At 38.0% G+C, this 20,054-nt stretch overlaps 3 protein-coding genes across 4 annotated transcripts; all 3 read left to right on the plus strand.

Annotated features, from left to right (window-relative positions):
* The first annotated feature begins 2,123 nt into the window (after positions 1-2,123).
* On the plus strand, positions 2,124-4,091 carry LOC110756397 (expansin-like B1). The gene is made up of 4 exons (XM_021957826.2): positions 2,124-2,374; positions 2,827-2,933; positions 3,088-3,405; positions 3,650-4,091. The coding sequence occupies exons 1-4, from the start codon at positions 2,239-2,241 to the stop codon at positions 3,845-3,847; spliced, it is 759 nt and encodes a 252-aa protein (XP_021813518.1). The 5' UTR covers positions 2,124-2,238; the 3' UTR covers positions 3,848-4,091.
* Positions 4,092-10,503: 6,412 nt separating this feature from the next.
* Positions 10,504-15,656, plus strand: CLPR4 (CLP protease R subunit 4). 2 transcript variants are annotated; one of them, XM_021957886.2, is made up of 8 exons: positions 10,504-10,840; positions 11,023-11,226; positions 12,253-12,308; positions 12,437-12,563; positions 12,734-12,811; positions 13,467-13,580; positions 13,665-13,774; positions 15,336-15,656. In XM_021957886.2, exons 1-7 carry the CDS (start codon positions 10,577-10,579, stop codon positions 13,737-13,739), a joined length of 918 nt encoding a protein of 305 aa, XP_021813578.1. In that variant the 5' UTR covers positions 10,504-10,576; the 3' UTR covers positions 13,740-13,774; positions 15,336-15,656. The 2 variants fall into 2 exon arrangements, with proteins under 2 accessions (XP_021813578.1, XP_088109485.1); XM_088253359.1 differs by lacking the exon at positions 15,336-15,656 and adding an exon at positions 13,929-14,829.
* Positions 15,657-16,653: 997 nt separating this feature from the next.
* On the plus strand, positions 16,654-19,541 carry LOC110756453 (expansin-like B1). The gene is made up of 4 exons (XM_021957891.2): positions 16,654-16,896; positions 18,267-18,373; positions 18,528-18,842; positions 19,087-19,541. Exons 1-4 carry the CDS (start codon positions 16,761-16,763, stop codon positions 19,282-19,284), a joined length of 756 nt encoding a protein of 251 aa, XP_021813583.1. The 5' UTR covers positions 16,654-16,760; the 3' UTR covers positions 19,285-19,541.
* Positions 19,542-20,054: the final 513 nt, after the last annotated feature.

The following is a 20,054-nucleotide window of genomic DNA, read 5'->3' on the forward strand; positions in this document are numbered from 1 at the left end:
CAAACCTTAATTTACCCATTTTCAATTGTTTTTTTCCAGGTACTGTACAATGAAAGGACTACACGGCTAATATTTGAGTATGAAAATCAACTGGAATTTTGTCAGAAATTGTCCTAAACTTTCTGAACTTCTATGCAGTGCGTGTTTTCTGGTATGATGGCCTTTAATAAACTCAACAGGCTAGTATGGAAGAGGAACTGGGTTGTTTGGATATGTACTTTCTAGTGTCGTTTTTATACCTTTCAAAAATTGAGTACTCACAATCACTCCCAGTTTCAATTATTAAGCCATTACGTTGCTTTAGGTTATTCTGGAATTGGGTTGTAAATGCGTGTTCTTTTCATGGCCATACGACCTTTACCACTATTTTGCCTTACGATTCTGTAAAGCGACACCTGGAATATGTGCTGTCTAAAGTTGTTGGGTTGACCATATGGTTAGCTTGCTTTACAGCTTACATTTGCCTTTTAGTCTTTGTTGATTGCCAAAATTGGGAGTGAAGATGACTAATGAAGGCCATTTTGGTTGGTGGGGTATGCATCGTGGCTTGTAGTTTTGGCTTCATTATCCAACAACATTACCTTTTGCCCTCTTCCTGTCATCCCAAGTTACAAGTGTAAGAGAGGGATGTGTCAAAAGATATGAACCTTACACATATTTCAGTGCACTCTCTACAGTTTCTCTTCCATTATTTGCTCTTAGTGGTTGTCCCATTTATGGATGTGATGTCATTTTTTAGCCCCAATATTTATTGTGAAAGTCTCATTCCTGGAATTATGATATAATCAGTATGAATTAGTTAAGAGCTGCAGTTTCCAGTCAAGATCTGCAGTTGGTAACACAAATATTTCCAGTGCAGCAAAGGAAGGCATAATACATAGCCTAAATGTTTGTTGATTTGTTATTAAATGAAAACCATATTTTCTATGGAGGACTCGCCCTTGGCCGTACAATTCTGGTATTTCTATTGTTTATGCCTATTCAATCTTGAACAAAATACTTGAAGGTATACATATATATTCCTTGTGCCTGGTTTGCTTGGAAGCAACCAAATCAAGATTCACCTACCCCAATATCAACCTCTTTGGCCACACACAAAACTTGCGATTTAAACGTGTGACTTCACCCCATTACATTACTTTTCCAAAAAAAAGTTCTTTCTTTTGGTTGGTTACAAGTTTCTTTTGCTCTTCTTCTAATCTAAACTTTGACACGAAGAAGCCCTATATGCTTTTAGTTTTATCTCACAGTCTAATAGGCCTCCTCAGTGCGTTACAACCAAACCTGGTGGTGGCTTTGGTGGGTTTCAATTACTCCAAGTTGTTTATATCCCATAGCTCTTGGTATTTGGCTAGTGACTTAGTGGATTGAAGTAGCTCGGAGCTAGTAGAATCCAAATTGAAAACAACCATTTGAGTCATTACAACGCCAAATTGAAAAAATTCTTTGTGTTTTGCACGGGTGAAGAATATTTTCTTCCAAAGAAGACAAACGGTGTCCACCGACTCTTGATTAAGTTCATATCAAAAGAAAATTCAGTAATAACATTGATTATCAAAACAATCTCTTTTTTCTCTTGCTAAATGTGTACACACGTGGTGTTGTAATTAGAGAGAGTTATTACTATCACCCGGTTTCATACAATAATGTATTTATTTATTTTGTCATATAATTAGTTATGTAATGAGATAACTTATTACATGCAAGTATGATTTCTTATTGTTTATTGACAATAATTTGTACACAAAATACGAAATGGTTTTCGCCCAACCTAAGGAAGAATAAAGAGAGAATGGTCCCGATTGTAATTATAACCTAAGAACACCCTAATTTAATCAAACTTGTAGATTCAAAGAACAAGAGAAAAAGTTAGACTACACTTCTTGTGAGTATGTATTCTATTCTCTCCAATCTCCATTAACAAAATATTTTTGTTTTATATGATAAGGGCTCAATAAAGGGGTCCCACAGAAATGTACACGTCCTCAACCTAATCCTATAAGCCCCCAGCTCCGATTTCTTTAGCACCCTGTATTTCCAAAGTGGAAGAAGAAGGAGAAAAGGTATTTTACCACCTCAGCATGCACTAACCCCAGCCTCAACTATAAATATTGGACTCAGATATCTTTGCTCTCACAACCCTCCTCCTTAACCCTTTGGCTTCATCTACTTGATCAGCTTCCTTTTTCTATAATTAACCTCCTCTCATTGCTTAGGAAACTTTGTCATCACTGAGACATGGAATTTTCCCTTAAGCACAAAATTTGTTTTCTTTGTATCATGGTGCTTTTGCCTGCACTGTGTACCTCTCAAGACACATTTACAAGCTCTAGAGCAACCTATTATGGTAGCCCAGATTGCTATGGGACCCCAAGTATGTATAACCTTTCCTGCTAATGTAAACATTCATTCATGTGTATGTCATGTTGCTAGACTGTTAATCATGAGCATTGTTAAGTAGAATATTGTTTGAGCACGTGATCTTGATTGATCCAACGTGGCAACTTGTCTTGCAAAAACAAATATTCTCTAGTCATACATATGTTTCGAGTCAAATACTTTTGTTACTATATACTGTGGACTTGGCCACGTAGTCTGGATACAACTAACCTCATTAATGATTTAGTTTCACAATTTGACAAGGTAAGCATCTTTTGATGTTAAATAGTACTATGAAAAGAAAACATTATCATGCATGCATGTACGAAGACTTAAGTTAACTATTTGGTAGCAAAATGATAGTAGCATCCACTAAAAGTTCCTAAATAGTATTTATCATCTTGAAAATGGGGTAATTACTAATTGCAATGGTATATGCTCGTGTAGCTGGAGCTTGTGGCTATGGAGAATATGGAAGGACAGTCAACGACGGCCAAGTGTCCGCAGTTGCTAGGCTGTATCGGAATGGAACTGGCTGTGGTGCATGTTACCAGGTACTCTTGAATCTACTCAATCATTTTTCAAAGTTGATGAACACTAATTATGTTGGTTAGCACTAACAATATTAAACAATTAAACAAGTGGCTCCATTAATTTAATTGTAACCCTAATTAATTTGCTTAATCAAGTCTTTTGCTTGTGATTCAGGTTAGGTGCAGAGAACCTCAACATTGCAGTAGTGATGGGGTGAATGCGGTGGTGACAGATTATGGGGAAGGAGACAGAACAGACTTCATCTTCAGCCGAAGAGCCTATGCAAAGTTGGCAAGTAACCCAGCTGCAGCTGAAAGGCTATTTGCTTATGGTGTGGTTGAAATTGAATACAGAAGGATCCCCTGCCGGTTCTCTGGTGGTGCCAACCTTGTGTTCAAAGTCCATGAGAATAGCAAATATCCTGAATACTTGGCTTTAGTGATTCAATATGTAGCTGGCCAAAATGACATCACATCTGTTGAGTTATGGCAGGTAAACTATACTTCACTTTGAATGCTGCATCAATTTAAACTCAGAACGTCTTCAAATAAAGCGTAAGCTCGCACGGTGTCACTAGACCAAAAGGTCATTGACAACCGAATATACATCTCTAACAGAGATGAGACTTACTTGTTATCTCTATACAATGTGATTTATTGATACGGTTTATAATGTGGTACGTAAATGTGATACACATATCCTTACTCGCCTAATATAACATGTTTTTTTGGGGCAGGAGGATTGCAAACAATGGAGGGCCATGCGCAGAGCATATGGAGCAGTTTGGGACACTCCAAACCCACCTAGTGGCTCCATTAACTTGAGGTTCCAAGTGAGTGGCCGTGCAGGGGAGAAATTCGTGCAGGCAAACAACGCCATCCCTGGAGATTGGAAAGCGGGGCTTTCCTATGAGACAGACATTCAGCTCAATTAACTGCACATGTTTTGAGATCATCCCAAACTTTTATCCAAATATTAGGACAGAAATTTCGTGTTGGTTAATATATTATAATTATTCCATGTAATGCTAGTTGCTTGCTTGTCATGACTAGGAACTATTGTTATTGTATGCTGGGTAGGAGCAAGTGCACTTGGCTTGCCCCTAGATTTAGTGGGATGGTGTACTTTCAAGTTGTAAGGATATAATATGAATAAAGTTCCAACTTTTTGGATCCTTCCATATGTGCTTCACAACACATACAGTCACGAACCTAATATGATGATTAAGGGTTAATTATACTTTCCAAAATTGTGGTTTGACACTGTAACTATTCGGTTGACATCTTTTGAAAATTGGCAAAAAATTACTTTAAAGTTTCAAATTGTTACATCATTAACACTCAAGTTAACTCTTTTTTAAAGGACTTTTTCTATTGAGAATGGCGATAATATACTAAACTCACACAAACTACACGGACATTATGACTCGAATTCAGGACCTAACATGAGGGAGCAATCGCTCCAAATCACTACGCTAGTGGGTTCTTTGCAGTCAATTCTTTTTTTTAAGTGTGTCCACTCATTGGGATTATTTTTTACTTATATGAAGACTAGTTTAATATCACATGAGACTTTTTTCATCTATCTCTTATATATATCTAGTAGGTTAGGGCTTTTTTCATTTTTATTTTTAAAGAAAATTTATAATTGGTTGTCCATATAACTCTGCTAATCCATGTGGCTACGTGAAAAAAAAAAAAATTAAGTGTTAAATCGAATTCAACACTTTTAACCCAACTCAGTAGAAGCATACCACTAGGTAGGTAGGCAGAAGATCTCAATCAACTTGAGTAGCTAGTGCCACACCAGGGAGGGACCAAGCAAGAATGCAACATCTCCACAGGCGTAGGAAGAGCGCCGCCCCCACCAAGAAGAATGGCTCTACCACTCAACTTCCCCCTCATTGCTTGGGATTTATTGTTGAACTCAATAACTTAGCCCTAAATCCTAACTCTACGACAGCTGCGATTCTACCCGAAATAATCCACCATAAGATTTTTCTTAAACAACCACTCATTTTTATACTACAATGATACTTCACTTCCCAATATTAAGTTCGAATTCACTGTATTGTCTCAAGTAAATCACAGTTTGTCCGATAGGAGTTGTTTCGGTTTGATAGGGTCTCTCCGAGCCTTGTCTGACTTGTATGCTTCATTGTATTTACTTTCTGTCCGTTTCACTTTTCATGTATTTGATAACATATTGTACTAGATAAATATTGAAGTCCTTAGCACTCAAGGCATAGAAAAGAACTTTATTGGGTATGTTTCCCCTCCCAATTCACAATCACTTGATTATTAGTCATTTATTCGGCGCGCAATCCATTATCTACAGTCTCAATCTGTTGGAGTTCTCGCCGCCAATAGTGGCACGCTCGCAACCGCATTCACAACACAATCACCGGCGGCCATCCATGCATGGCCGTTGGATTTCAGAGGCACAAACACTACCATGAAGCCAATCTGCAACATGTAAACTTAGGAAGCAACTTCATAGTATTGCTGGGAAAGCAGGAAGAGTCATCATGTCAATTGTCGTCAAGGTAGAAGTCAACTGTAACTACGTACAGGAACCACAAAACAAGAAACATAAGACAAAAAGAGATTTGTATGGTGGGATGGAAGTAAATAGGTAGGGACAACTCCCTAGTTCTCTGTGGTCCACCCCATGACTGTAAGGTCTTCTCTAGTTCCCCTTCCCTTGAATTCTTAATTGGTTTGGCATAAAATTCTTTGTAAGCTTCCATGAGATGATGCAGGCGAAAATCCCCGCCATTGTCCAAGAAGGACTTGACCAAATTGTTGGACCAGCCACGCAACAGAGTCAACCCTGGACGAGGCGAATCAATCAAAGGTAAATCAATCGATGGCGAATTCCAGTTGGAAATATTCCAAAACAGAATATGTGGCACGCCATCATCCCCATCCCCATACCCTTTGTCCTTAAACATTCTCTGTATGGCCTCATACTTAGTCTCCCAAGCGCAGCTATCATAAAATCCTGAGGGTATGCATGCAGTAGGTGAACACAAACAACTTCTTGATCATCTACTCTGGCTTCAAATCTTCCTTGACAGTCACTTGGCTGCTGCTGCTGCTGCTTTCACCTCCTCCCGAATACCCCTTAACCGCACACTGCCTTCGCGCGTTAAACATGCCTTGACGATTGTAGTACTTTTTTCAGCAGCAGCCTCCTCAAGCCGCCAAAGGAGTGGGCAATAGAGACGGCGTTGCATGCGAGAGTCTTGGGGTGGTTCTGGTGGAGCCAAGAGGCGGCAGTTTCGAAAGCTTCCAATTAGTACCGTTTTCCAGCATAGAGGTAGCAGATGAGCTTGAGGGTGGTTAGGGGATTGTGGGACCAGGTTTTGTTGCTTCAGGTAGTTAAGGGAACGGGAATTATTGGAAGCCCGCTTAGCGTCGTCCTTGTCCTCATCCACCATGTAGTTCTTGACGTGTGGTGTCACTTTGAAAAACAGATCAAGGCAGGGGTCACCGAAGCCATTAATCTATATATGAAGCAACAGAGCATCATAATACTTTCCAACTACTACGTACCAATCATGTGAGATAGAATAAACATTCAATATTTGTTAGCAATAGTCAATTAATGAGGATTAGTTTGGCACCTACAATGGTTGGTAGCCTACAATGTTTAGTCAATTAATGTGTTAATTATGTAGTAAATTAATGTGTTAATTATGTAGTCAATTAATGTTTGGCACCTACAATATTTGGGGGGCTTGACTAGTTTGGTTGCCTAATTAGTTTGGTTGCCTAATTAGTTTGGTTGCCTAACTTGGTTGGTTGCCTAACTTGGGGGGCTTGACTAATGTCTTAGGAACTTGTATATATATGTGTTGATTGTAAGTAATGAAACATAAGTGAAAAATCAGAAAATATTCTACAACTCTCATTCTCTCTACACTTTCCACTCTCTACTCTCAATATTCTCTATGTTTTAGCATGGTATCAGAGCCTAATGGCTAATCCTTAAGATCCTCTATCAAATTGAGAGTCGTTGGCATTTTTTCATGTTGCTGTAAATTCTCTTGTTTCCATTAAATTTCCTCTCTTTTATCTGTATGGGCAATAAGTCCCTTGGCCACGATGGCCTAATTTGTTTCCTATGGGCAGTACGTTCCTTGATCACCATGATCTCTTTCCTCCGAGAGCCTCGTCATCGCTCACCGAGCCATTTCCTTTCCTCCGCGAGCCTCGTCACCGCTTGCTGAGCCTTTTCCTACTCGGCCTTGTCTCTGTCATGCCGAGCTACACTACTGCTGCTGTTCCCTTTGCATAGCCACTCTGGTGTTTGCATCATCTCTTTGCTCTCTAACGAGCTCTCCTTTCAACTCTCTCTTTCCAACCCCTCTCATTGTTTAGCTCCCGTATAAGCTCTTCTCTGTGTTTGAGTTTCTCTCATTGGGATTTCTCTTCCCTATTTGCTCTTCTTTTCTTTATTGATTTTATGATTTTATTTGCTTTTGCCAACTTGTAGGCCCAATGGTGTTTTATTTTCTTGTCTTATTTCTATCTTGTCTACCTTTTTTTTTCCCTTTCCAATTTGACTATTTCTCTCTCTCACGCCAACATCTTGTGTTTTCTTATTTATGGTTTCTTTTCTCACCACCTATCACATACTTCTTACTTTATTCCCCTTTATTTCCTTAAATTATTTCTTCCACTCTATTTCCATCCCATTTTTGTCTGATATATTTCTTCTCCCTTGTTGCCTTTCACTTTTCTCTGTGTTACCCACGGGTGTTTTCTCCTCATCTCTTCGTTCTCATGCACACCACATTTCTGCCCAATGTTTTGGTGGGTATCAAAGTTTTCTGTCTACCCATATATATATATGAAAATCTTTTCTTTGCTACCTCTTCTCTTTCACGCCAATAACTTGGCTTCCTTTTCCCTTTATTTTATTGGACTTGTTTTGCACCATATGCCTCTTCCGTTTCAACACCTCTTACACTTGTCCACGTCACCTACCCTATCTATACAATATTCATCCCTTTCTCTCTATGTGTGCATACACGTCATCCACCTTCATTCATTTTTAATCCTTCTTTCTTTTTGGGTTGCAGACTCTTTTCCATCTTTTATTCCTTTTCTCCAGTTGTCGGATGCCCATCTCCATTCCACCTTTCCTTGCATTTGTTTCTACCACGAGACTGGCATGTTTGAGTCTCTTTACTATTATTTCATTTTCTCTTCTTCCAAATCTCGACCCTCTACCAGTGTCAAATTTGAGGGGGAGATAGATGCAACTTTATTTGGGTGCTGCAACTTTATTGTCATTACCGGTGTTGCTTTCTCCAAATCTCGACTCTCATACGTCGTCGGATTTGAGGGGGAGTGACACTGCTGCTCATCTATTCCGCTGCCTGCAATTCAGTTACCTATCTGCCATGACTGATTCTTCTACATCTGAGCTTCAGTCAGCTTCTGTTTCTCAAGTGCCACCGCTTTTATGGTTCTGACAACCCCTTCTCTTCAGGGGGAGAGGAGGAGTGAAGAGAAGTTGTGTCTGCAATAATGGAAGTATTTGTGACGCTGCTAGTATTGTTGTTGCTGCTTACACCATCCTTTGATGGTGCCAGCTCTTGCCTTTTGTGTCCCTTTGCTGTTAACAGTGTTGTTGCTCCTACCTGTTATGAGAGTTGTTGGGGACAGTGTTGCTGGGGATAGTTATATTGCTCTTGCTGGTGCCAGTGTCTTAGATTTCTCTCACTTGTGCCAGTACCACTGATCATATGGCTTCATCGACCCCTTCTCTTCAGGGGGAGATGAGGAGTGAAGAGAAGTTGCCTCTGCTGTTGCTACTGCCACAGTTGTCTGCCCTGCCTTGTCTTGCTGGTGCCAGTGCTTTATATTGCTCTTGCTGGTACCAGTGTTGCTCTTGCTGCTGCCAGTGTTGTTGTCTCTTGTTGAGGACAGTGTTGTTGTTGCTTCTACCGTGTTCTTGCCTTTACCGGTGTGTTTCCGATGTGGTCATGCCCGTTGACCCTGCCTTTGCTCTTGACTTTCCGTACCCTTGCCTTATCCTATTTTTTAGGGTTTGGCTTTACCTTGCCACACTTTACCATGCTTTACCTTACCTTTGCCGTGTTCACAGGGTTTCTGTGTCCTTGCCGTGTTCACAGGGTTTCTGTGTCCTTTACCTTACCTTTGCCGTGTTCACAGGGTTTCTGTGTCCTTGCCGTGTTCACAGGGTTTCTGTGTCCTTGCCGTGTTCACAGGGTTTCTGTGTCCTTTACCTTACCTTTGCCGTGTTCACAGGGTTTCTGTGTTCTTTGTTTTGCCTTTGCCTTGTTCGCATGGTTTATGTGATCTACCGACCAATTGGCTGCACTTGGATTTGGTGTTGCCACCGACAGACCGAAATGATTAACTTCGATGTGGCCTTTGCTCCACGTGTGGCCCACCATGTAGTGGTCCCACGTGAGGGGGCATGTTGAAGTGGATCGACATTCTATTAAGAAGAAGCTTGATGCGGAAATATTAATAACGACAGTCTATCTTTTGGCAAGTTGGTCATTGATGATATCTATGCACCAACTTGAGGGGGAGTGTTAGCAATAGTCAATTAATGAGGATTAGTTTGGCACCTACAATGGTTGGTAGCCTACAATGTTTAGTCAATTAATGTGTTAATTATGTAGTAAATTAATGTGTTAATTATGTAGTCAATTAATGTTTGGCACCTACAATATTTGGGGGGCTTGACTAGTTTGGTTGCCTAATTAGTTTGGTTGCCTAATTAGTTTGGTTGCCTAACTTGGTTGGTTGCCTAACTTGGGGGGCTTGACTAATGTCTTAGGAACTTGTATATATATGTGTTGATTGTAAGTAATGAAACATAAGTGAAAAATCAGAAAATATTCTACAACTCTCATTCTCTCTACACTTTCCACTCTCTACTCTCAATATTCTCTATGTTTTAGCAATATTATGTTATATCATTTGGGTAATGATCCATCAACCTGCTAGTTCCTTTTGTGAGGCACAAACGGGAGAATTTATCTTGAGAGCGGAAGAATTACTAAAGTTTCCATGGATTTGTTGATCTTGTACTGACTATATTTCACACGAATTCATCATTTGAGATACTAAATTTAATATTTCAAAGGGGAAAGGTATGATGATCGGAGTGAAAACAAAGAGTTTAAACTTTACAGTTCTAATCCTTGAATATGATAATGAAGTTAAGTGCAATTGTTGCAAGTTTGAGTTTAGGGCAATGTTATGCATTGATTAAGAATGTGACAAACGAATGTTCAAATTAGGAAGCAATCCAATAGTGAGCAAGTTGTTAAAGAAATTTTTCAAATCCAAAAGTAACCAAAAAAATAAATCTATCGCTTTCACTTCAAAGAAAAGGAAGTAATGTAAAAAGGATCTCGAACCTCTACTTTAGAGATTGTGAGCAAATTCAAATCGAAGACGTGCTGATTTCTTTTTTACGTCCAAATGAATGCCCTAATAAACATATATTGGGCTGGAGCCTCCCTCTTTTGTGGGCTCAAGATTGTTTTAACCCGAAAACTGAAAGCCCAATCTATTTTGTTTCGATATCTTCTTCCATTTTTCTCTTTTCCAGTTCTCAGACTCACAGTTGGCCACAGCCTTCTCCAGTTAACGACCGCTCCAAACCATCAATGGAGGTCGCCACCACGGCTTCAAGCTTCGCGCTTCACACGCGCATGTTAGCATCACCAACCACTCGCCGAGCCCTAAACTCTAGCCGCACCCAAACGACGTCGTCCCCTACCCTTCCCAGAGCTTCCCTCTCCACCAATTTCCTCTCTCCCTTCGCTGGCACCAGCATCTCTTCCGAATTTTCCGGCCACAAGCTCCGCCCCTCGAGCCTCAACCCGGGGTCTTTCCGTGGCTCCAAGCCCAAACGCGGTGTCGTCACCATGGTACTCCCCCAATTTCCTTCCCACATTTCACTCTCAATTTTGTTTTTGTTTTTTCTTTTCATTTTAAATATAACAAAATTTAGGCTCAATTTTAATTACCGTCCAATAAATTTGGGATTTTGGGTAATGGGTAATGTTGTTATTGATTATTGTATAATGAAGTTGGAAATTTGTGTGTTTAGGTTATTCCGTTCCAAAGAGGAAGTGCATGGGAGCAACCGCCTCCAGACCTGGCATCATATCTGTACAAAAATCGAATTGTGTACTTGGGCATGTCACTTGTTCCTTCAGTGACGGAGTTGATACTGGCGGAGTTTCTCTACCTTCAGTATGAAGATGAAACGAAGCCCATTTACTTGTACGTAAATTCTACTGGAACAACCAAGGTTAACATTCAGGACCCTTCATTTATTTTTCGCTAGTTCTAGTGTTACTCTCTGCTTGTTTAACAGATTGGCATGATTGAAGGACGACCAAACTTAATGGTCAGCAGCCTTTTATTATTAAGTCATGATAGTACGATATAACTAGAAGATGACTGGACCAATGTTTGGTCATAGATGAAAGGTCGATGCCGGGGAGGCAATAATGGGATCGCCTTTGTTGTCAATTTTGTATCCATATCTACGGTTTTACATTTTGATGGTATCAGTCAATTCATCACGTGGTAGTAGCTACAGAGTGCATGCTTATTGCGTCATTGTGCATATATGGTGAGATATGAGAAAAGAAATTGTGTTTGGTAATTGTGCTGATAGCTCATTCCAGCAGTTGCTTCGATGTTGGTGTTAGTGCCAAAGGTAGTTATAGTAGTGCTAATGGATTGGTTCCAATCTATTAAAATAGCGGTTCTGATACAATCATAGGTGATTCCAACTTGTGGTGGTTGCAAAGGAGAAGGTTTGTGATTGATCCTTATGGTGGGATAGTGGTGGTTGTAAGGATTTCATAGTAATATCTACATTTGTTGCAGCAGTATTATCATAAGGTACCTCCTTTAGAAAGAACTTAGTTAAAGAATGTATGATTTGTAATTACAATTTTAGTTTTCTCTTGTGTGGTAGTTTTTGGGCTTCTTCCACAGTCGTAATTCAAATTCATCTCTGACAAGTGCTACATTTTTAATCAATTTGCTGGCAGGTGTGTTAGGACTTAGGAGAAACAGAAATTCTTGTTATCTTTAGCTGTTAGCCCTTTTTTTCTGCTCGTCCTTTTTCACTTTGACCAAAAAACAGTGTAGTTGCTTTATAACTACATAAGTAAAGTATAGTAATTCTCATATTACGTCCCTTCTGCATCTACTGTTAATAGAACAATGAAGATTGTTAAAAAATTGGCCTTGTTTGTTTTTCCTCTTTTATTTCCATATAATAGTTGTTCATTTTATATGACTCTTCTCTTGTATTCTTCAGGGTGGTGAGAAGTTGGGTTACGAAACAGAGGCTTTTGCAATATATGATGTCATGAGGTCATCCATCTCTATTCTTCTGTTAGGTCATTTATTCATGTTGATCAATACTAGTTTCCATTCATTGCACTTTAGAGATGATCTGAATTTTTCCCCGAATGATTCAAACTAATTTCTAACTGCTGCAGGTATGTCAAACCACCTATATTTACTCTTTGTGTTGGTAATGCTTGGGGAGAAGCTGCCTTACTTTTGGCTGCTGGTTCGAAGGGAAACCGTTCTGCTTTACCCTCATCAACAATCATGATGAAGCAGGTTCTATATTTATCACAAATTTTTTTAGCTCTAAAATTGTGTACTATCTGGCATGTTTCTTACATTTTATTGCAAGGCTGGAATTAGTACTTTTTATCTCGTTAAGTGGAACTTATACATGGATTAAATTTTACCTTAACCTTTTGTCTTCTTTCTTTATCTATATGTAGCCAATTGCAAGGTTTCAAGGTCAAGCAACAGATATTGAACTTGCAAGAAGGGAAGTGAGGAATGTTAAAGACGAGTTGGTAAGATTGATGGTCACCACATGTCTCCCGTTCTTCACTCTGCTCTCATTGACTAGTTTGAATGCTGGTCTTATGATTTTTTAAAATTTTCAAAGAATAGCAGACTTCTTCTTTGGTGGTTGAGCTCATTTCTGTTCTATTCTTCCATTTTTCTCTTTTCTGTAGCATGTTTATTAATTTTGCAGAATTTACTCGCTTGAATGTTGGTTGAGTTTGGGAGTATTTATATTTTACCATGAAACAATTACTCTCTGTATAAGATTACAGAATTTAGTTTAGGTGTAATAATTAATGGGAAAGTAAACGAAAAGAAGGAAAAAGGAAAGACTGGTTTCATTATTTCTTCAGCTTCTATTTCAGTCCTCATTGATGAATAGACAAATAGATGAAACAAATCCGTTGATTAAAACAAGCAATAACAAAAAGAATCTTCTTACGGAGAGCATCCCCCTCATTCCTTTTCAAATAAATATATTATTAAATGTTCTTTGAACATACGGTGGTATGTTAAACATCTGTGTGTTGAGTCCAGAAGTGAATAATTCTATGAACTTTTCATTTGAATGTGCATTTTGACATTCATGCAAACAAAAAAGTGCATTTAAACATGAGGTGACTTATCAACTCAATGTTTATTGTTTAATTTGGGTTCTAGGTTAAGCTCTTTTCAAAGCATCTTGGAAAGTCAACTGAGCAAATTGAAGCAGACATTAGACGTCCGAAATATTTTAGTCCTAGTGAAGCAGTTGAATATGGCATCATAGACAAGGTACTTCCAATAGAAAGAGTTATTACATTTTTAGTCTAATTCATACCAAACCTATATTTACCCATTTTCAATTGTTTTTTCCAGGTACTATACAATGAAAGGACTACCGAAGACAGAGGAGTTGTCTCAGACCTGAAAAAAGCACAACTTATTCCGTAGGAAGACTTTGAATGATCGTCAGAAGGAATATTCAGGTACAGGGAAATAATGAGTTATTGTCAGATTTTAAGTTAGTGATGTTCATATTTTTTTTTCATTACATGAAATTTATAATGGCTAATATTTGATTATGAAAATCAACTGGAATTTTGTCAGAAATTGTCCTAAACTTTCTGAACTTCTATGCAGTGCATGTTTTCTGTTGTTCAATAATTTTGACGGCTTCATGGGAGTCCAATTAGTTGGGTTGTCATTCAGAACTACTGGATTTGACTTTGTTGTGCATTAAGTTCTGGTTATTTGAGAAAGGGTGTAAAGTTCTGGTTTCATAAAAAGTTCTGGTAGTGAGAAAGAGTGGAAAATCCCCTTCCCTCAGCCACATGAACCCCCTGGTGAGGCTGGAAACCCATGTTCTTGGATAGTAGACCACAGGACATCATTCCACAACGTTGACATTATAGTTCTTTTTAGCATATTTAGTGTAATGTTGGAACTGCCACATATGCTGTGGTATGATGGCCTTTAATAAACTCAACAGGCTAGTATGGAAGAGGAACTGGGTTGTTTGGATATGTACTTTCTGTTGACTGAGAAATTTGCTCTCTCTAGTGTCGTTTTTATGCCTTTCAAAAATTTAGTGCTCACAATCACTCCCAGTTTCAATTATTAACCATTACGTTGCTTTAGTATGAGGGTAGGTTATTCTGGAATTGGAATGTAAATGCGTGTTCTTTTCATGGCCGGACCTTTATCACTATTTTTCCTTACGATTCTGTAAAGCGGCACCTGGAATAGGTGCTGTCTAAAGTTGTTGGGTTGACCATATGGTTAGCTTGCTTTACAGCTTACATTTGCCTTTTATTCTTTGTTGATTGCCAAAATTGGGAGTGAAGATGACTAATGAAGGCCATTTTGGTTGGTGGGGTATGCATCGTGGCTTGTAGTTTTGGTTTCATTATCCAACAACATTACCTTTTGCCCTTTTCCTGTCATCCCAAGTTATAAGTGTAAGAGAGGGATGTGTCAAAGTAGCACATCTGAAGATATGAACCTTATACATATTTCAGTGCACTCTCTACAGTTTCTCTTCCATTATTTGCTCTAAGTGGTTGTCCCATTTATGGATGTGATGTCATTTTTGAGCCCTATTTATTGTGAAAGTCACATTCCTGGAATTATGACAGTATGAATTAGTTAATATGATAGAAAGTCTTTGTCGTTTGTAGTTGATTCAAGTATGTTATTATGGCGTAGATGAATTTAATCTTGGTAATAGTTATGTAATTTTATTTTAAAATGTGGACCGAGAAACTTAAGTTAGAAAAATTCTTTGTCTACAGTTGCTAATTAAAATAATACTTTCGCTGAGGTCATAACAAAACAAATTGTGTCTATGCACTAAATGCTAATTACTTTTATTGAAGACTAGTGAATCTCAATTTGCAATATAAATATAAATAGGATTTCTACATGTTTGTAAATTGGTGCTTAAAGGATAATATTGTAGTTATGCTCCAAATTAGTGAGGTCTGGGATGTCTCATTTTTCATTGCCAGTTGTGCATTTTAACTTGTGATTTCAAACCAACTTTTTCAGATTGAAGTTTATGTGGCGATTAGCTTTCGAGAGTTCTGGAACAAGAGTTGCACAAATATTTCCAGTCAAGAGCTGCAGTTGGTAACACAAATATTTCCAGTGCAGCAAAGGAAGGCATAATACATAGCCTAAATTTGTATCAAGTACAAATAACTGTCATTGTATTCTTCTTTGGTCAAAGGTACATCTAGTTCTAGCATGATTAAGTGTAAAACCAGTTGAAAAAACGAAAGTGACATGTTCTTTTCTGTTCTTTTCTTTTAATTTACACTTGTTAAAGATGTTTGTTGATTTGTTATTAAATGAAAACCATATTTTTGATGGAGGACTCGCCCGTGGCCGTACAATTCTGGTATTTCTATAGTTTATGCCTATTCAATCTTGAAGAAAATACTTGAAGGTAGAATGTTCGTGATAATGGTTAAGATAATGAAGGCAATAATCCCTAATTAAGCTCATATTCCATGTGCCTGGTTTGCTTGGAAGCACCCAAATGGAAGGCAAGGATCAAGATTCACCCAAATGGAGGGCACAAAACTTCGTTTAAACGTGCGACTTTTAGACAAGTCAAAGTCCTCCCCATTACTTACATTAACATTTCCGAAAAAGGTTCTTTCTTTTGGTTGGCTACAAGTTTCTTTTGCTCTTCTTCTAATCTAAACTTTGACCCGAAGAAAACCTCGTCAGTGCGTTACAACCAAACCTGGTGGTGGCTTTGGTGGGTTTCAATTCAATTACTCCAGTCTATATCTCATAGCTCTTGGTATTTGACTTGAAAGCCCAATTAAATTTGATTAGGATATGTATACACGTGTCTTTTAGATAAACTAGAGATAGTGGATTGAAGTGGCTCGGCCCAATTAAAATTTCTTTGCGTTTTGCACAGATGAAGAATATTTTCTTCGAAAGAAGACAAACAATGTCCGTTATTTTCACCCACTCTTGATTAAGTTCATATCAAAAGAAAATGCAGAAATAACAATCTCTTCTTTCTCTTGATTAAGTACACATGGTGATGTAATTAGAGAGAGATATTACTATCACCGGTTTCATACAATAATGTATCTATTTTTTTCGTCATGTTATTAGTTATGTAATGAGATAACTTGTAGCATGTGCCTAAGATGTCTCATTGTTTATCGATAATAATAATAAGGGCTCAATAAAGGGGTCCCACATAAGTGTACACGTCATCAACCCAATCCTAAGCTCCAGCTCCGATGGTTCCAAAGTGGAAGAAGAAGAAAAACTATTTACCACCTCAGCATGCACTAACCCCAGCCTCAACTATAAAAATATTGTACTCAGATATCTTTGCTCTCACAACTCTTTTCCTAAACCCTTTGGCTTAATCTACTTGATCAGCTTCCTTTTTCTATAATTAACCTCCTCTCATTGCTTGGGAAACTTTGTCATCACTGAGACATGGAATTTTCCCTTAAGCACAAAATTTGTTTTCTTTGTATCATGGTGCTCTTGCCTGCACTGTGTACCTCTCAAGGCACATTTACAAGCTCTAGAGCAACCTATTATGGTAGCCCAGATTGCTACGGGACCCCAAGTATGTATAACCTTTCCTACTAATGTATGCTTTCATTCCTGTGTATATGTGTGTTTGTGACGCCCATGTTGCTAGACTATTAATCATGAGCATTGTTAGGTAGAATATAGTTTGAGCACGTGATCTTGATTGATCCGACATGGCCACTTGTCTTGCAAAAAATATATATTCTCTAGTCATATTTATGTTTCGAGTCAGATACTTTTGTTACTAGACTGTGGACTTTGGCCACGTAATCTGGATACAACTAACCTCACTAATGATTTAGATTCACAATTTGACAAGATAAACATCTTATGATATGAAAAGAGAACATTATCATGTATGCATGCAGTGGCGGTCCTACGCCAAGGGCAGAGTAGGCTGCCGCCTACTCCAGTTTTTCCCAAATAAATAATTACTCATATACAATCATGTGGGGCCCACTTCAGAAGTACACTGCAGCTTACTCTATTATTAAGATATATGATTTATACCCCCACTTCAAAAGTACAATCATGTGGCTCCTAGACTAAACAAGTGGGAAAGAAAAAATAAAGAGAAGAAAAACATACCCCCCTAGGTTTATACCTATTATTATTATGTATGACCTTTTGACATAAATTTTTAAAAATTTATCCTTTTTTTTTTTCTCTTTTCTTGGCACAGACATGTATCACACTTTTTTACTACTTGTGAGTTTTTCTCTCAAACTCCATATCAAATTTAATTAGTTTAATTTATTTAATTACAGTCTGTTAATCTTTCTCTTGTTTTCTCTCTACTTATGTTTTTTTTAGTTTGTGAAATTTTGATTTCTTCTTTCTATTGATTTTATTGGGCTTTTAGAAATATTTTCTAAATCGCTATTCAACTCTAAGTATGTACTTGTCTATTTCTTATAAATTTTCTTGCTTAGTATGTAATTGTATGTCCCTTTGTTGCAATTGTGAACTTGTGAACCTGTGTTGGTGAATTTTAATTTTATTTTATGATTTCAAAATATGAAAACTCGTCGAGGACAATTATGATTGTAATGAATAGATAATATGATTTTTTTGGGTTTTTGTATGTCTTGTGAGAATTTGAATTTTTATTATTTATATGTTGTGAGAAGCCCCCACACATATGAAAACTTTGTTTAGCCAATGTGTATAGAGATGCATATTTGAGGGTAAGGCTTAGTATGTCACTCATGTATAGTTAGGTGTGTATTTTTATGTGTATTAATGAAATTCACTTGTACCATCGAGTTTTTAACATAAGTTTCGCCTACTTGACTTTTGAATCCTGGATCCGCCACTACATGCATGTATAAAGATTACAGATTAAATAGTATTTATCATCTTGAAAAGGGGGTGATTACTAATTGCAATGGTATGCTCATGTAGCTGGAGCTTGTGGCTATGGAGAATATGGAAGGACAGTCAACGACGGCCAAGTGTCTGCAGTTGCTAGGCTGTACCGGGATGGAACTGGCTGTGGTGCATGTTACCAGGTACTCTTGAATCTACTCAATCATTTTTCAAAGTTGATGAACACTAATTATGTTGGTTAGCACTAACAATATTAAACAATTAAACAAGTGGCTCCATTAATTTAATTGTAACCCTAATTAATTTGCTTAATCAAGTCTTTTGCTTGTGATTCAGGTTAGGTGCAGTGACCCTCAACATTGCAGTAGTGATGGGTTGAATGCTGTGGTGACAGATCATGGGGAAGGAGACAGAACAGACTTCATCTTCAGCCGAAGAGCCTATGCAAAGTTGGCAAGTAACCCAGCTGCAGCTGAAAGGCTATTTGCTTATGGTGTGGTTGAAATTGAATACAGAAGGATCCCCTGCAGGTTCGCTGGTAACAACGTTGTGGTCAAAGTCCATGAAAATAGCAAATTTCCTGGATACTTGGCTATAGTGATTCAATATGTAGCTGGCCAATACGACATCACAGCTGTTGAGTTGTGGCAGGTAAATTATACTTCATTTGAAACACTGCATCAATTTAAACTCAGAACCTTTTCTAATAAAGCGTAAGCTGGCACAGTGTCACTAGACCAAAAGGTCATTGACAACCGAATATACATCTTTAATAGAGGCGAGACTCACTTGTTATCTCTATACAATGTGATTTATTGATACGATTTATAATGTAGTATGTAAATGTGATGCACAGAGCATTACTTGTCGAATATAATATGTTTTTTTGGGGCAGGAGGATGCCCAACAATGGAGGGTCATGCGCAGAGCATATGGAGCTGTTTGGGACACTACAAACCCAACTAGTGGCGCCATTATCGTGAGGATACTATTGAGTGGCAGTGCAGGGTTGAAATTGGTGCAGTCAAACAAAGCCATCCCTGGAGACTGGAAAGCTGGGGTTTCCTATGAGACAGACATTCAGCTCAATTAACTGCACATGTTTTGAGATCATCCCAAACTTTTATCCAAATATTAGGACAGAAATTTCATGTTGGTTAATATATTATAATTATTCCATGTAATGCTAGTTGCTTGCTTGTCATGACTAGGAACTATTGTTATTGTATGCTGGGTAGGAGCAAGTGCACTTGGCTTGCCCCTAGATTTAGTGGGATGGTGTACTTTCAAGTTGTAAGGATATAATATGAATAAAGTTCCAACTTTTTGGATCCTTCCATATGTGCTTTCACAACACATACAGTCACGAACCTAATATGATGATTAAGGGTTAATTATATTTTCCAACATTGTGGTTTGACACTGTAACTATTAGGTTAATGTCTTTTGAAAATAGGCAAAAAATTACTTTAAAGTTTCAAATTGTTACACCATTAGCCCCTATGTCCGTCTTAACACTCAAGTTAACCCTTTTTTAAATGACATTTTTCTATTGAGAAGAGCGATAACATACTAAACTCACACAAACTACACGAATGCTAGGACTCGAATTCAGGACCTAACATAAAGGAGCAATCGCTCCAAATCACTACACTAGTGGGTTCTTTGCAGTTAATCCTTATTTGTAAGCCTGTCACTCATTGGGATTATTTTTTACTTGCCTGAACACAAGTTTAATATCACATGAGACTTTTTTTTCATCTATCTCTTATATCTGGTAGGTTACGGCTCTTTTCATTTTTATTTTTAAAGAAAATTTATAATTGGTTGTCCATGTAACTCTGCTAATCCACGTGGCTACGT

The sequence above is a fragment of the Prunus avium genome, chromosome 5 (genome assembly GCF_965620075.1).
Source record: "Prunus avium chromosome 5, drPruAviu1.hap1.1, whole genome shotgun sequence".
NCBI classification, from domain to species: Eukaryota; Viridiplantae; Streptophyta; class Magnoliopsida; order Rosales; family Rosaceae; genus Prunus; species Prunus avium.

Coding starts and splice junctions, on each gene's coding strand:
- LOC110756453 (XM_021957891.2), top strand. CDS start 16,761: ATGGAATTTTCCCTTAAGCACAAAATTTGTTTTCTTTGTATCATGGTG. Junction 18,374..18,527: donor GCTGTGGTGCATGTTACCAG/GTACTCTTGAAT, acceptor CTTGTGATTCAG/GTTAGGTGCAGTGACCCTCA. Junction 18,843..19,086: donor CAGCTGTTGAGTTGTGGCAG/GTAAATTATACT, acceptor TTTTTGGGGCAG/GAGGATGCCCAACAATGGAG.
- LOC110756397 (XM_021957826.2), top strand. CDS start 2,239: ATGGAATTTTCCCTTAAGCACAAAATTTGTTTTCTTTGTATCATGGTG. Junction 2,375..2,826: donor AGATTGCTATGGGACCCCAA/GTATGTATAACC, acceptor ATGCTCGTGTAG/CTGGAGCTTGTGGCTATGGA. Junction 2,934..3,087: donor GCTGTGGTGCATGTTACCAG/GTACTCTTGAAT, acceptor CTTGTGATTCAG/GTTAGGTGCAGAGAACCTCA.
- CLPR4 (XM_021957886.2), top strand. CDS start 10,577: ATGGAGGTCGCCACCACGGCTTCAAGCTTCGCGCTTCACACGCGCATG. Junction 11,227..12,252: donor ATTCTACTGGAACAACCAAG/GTTAACATTCAG, acceptor TGTATTCTTCAG/GGTGGTGAGAAGTTGGGTTA. Junction 13,581..13,664: donor AATATGGCATCATAGACAAG/GTACTTCCAATA, acceptor TGTTTTTTCCAG/GTACTATACAATGAAAGGAC.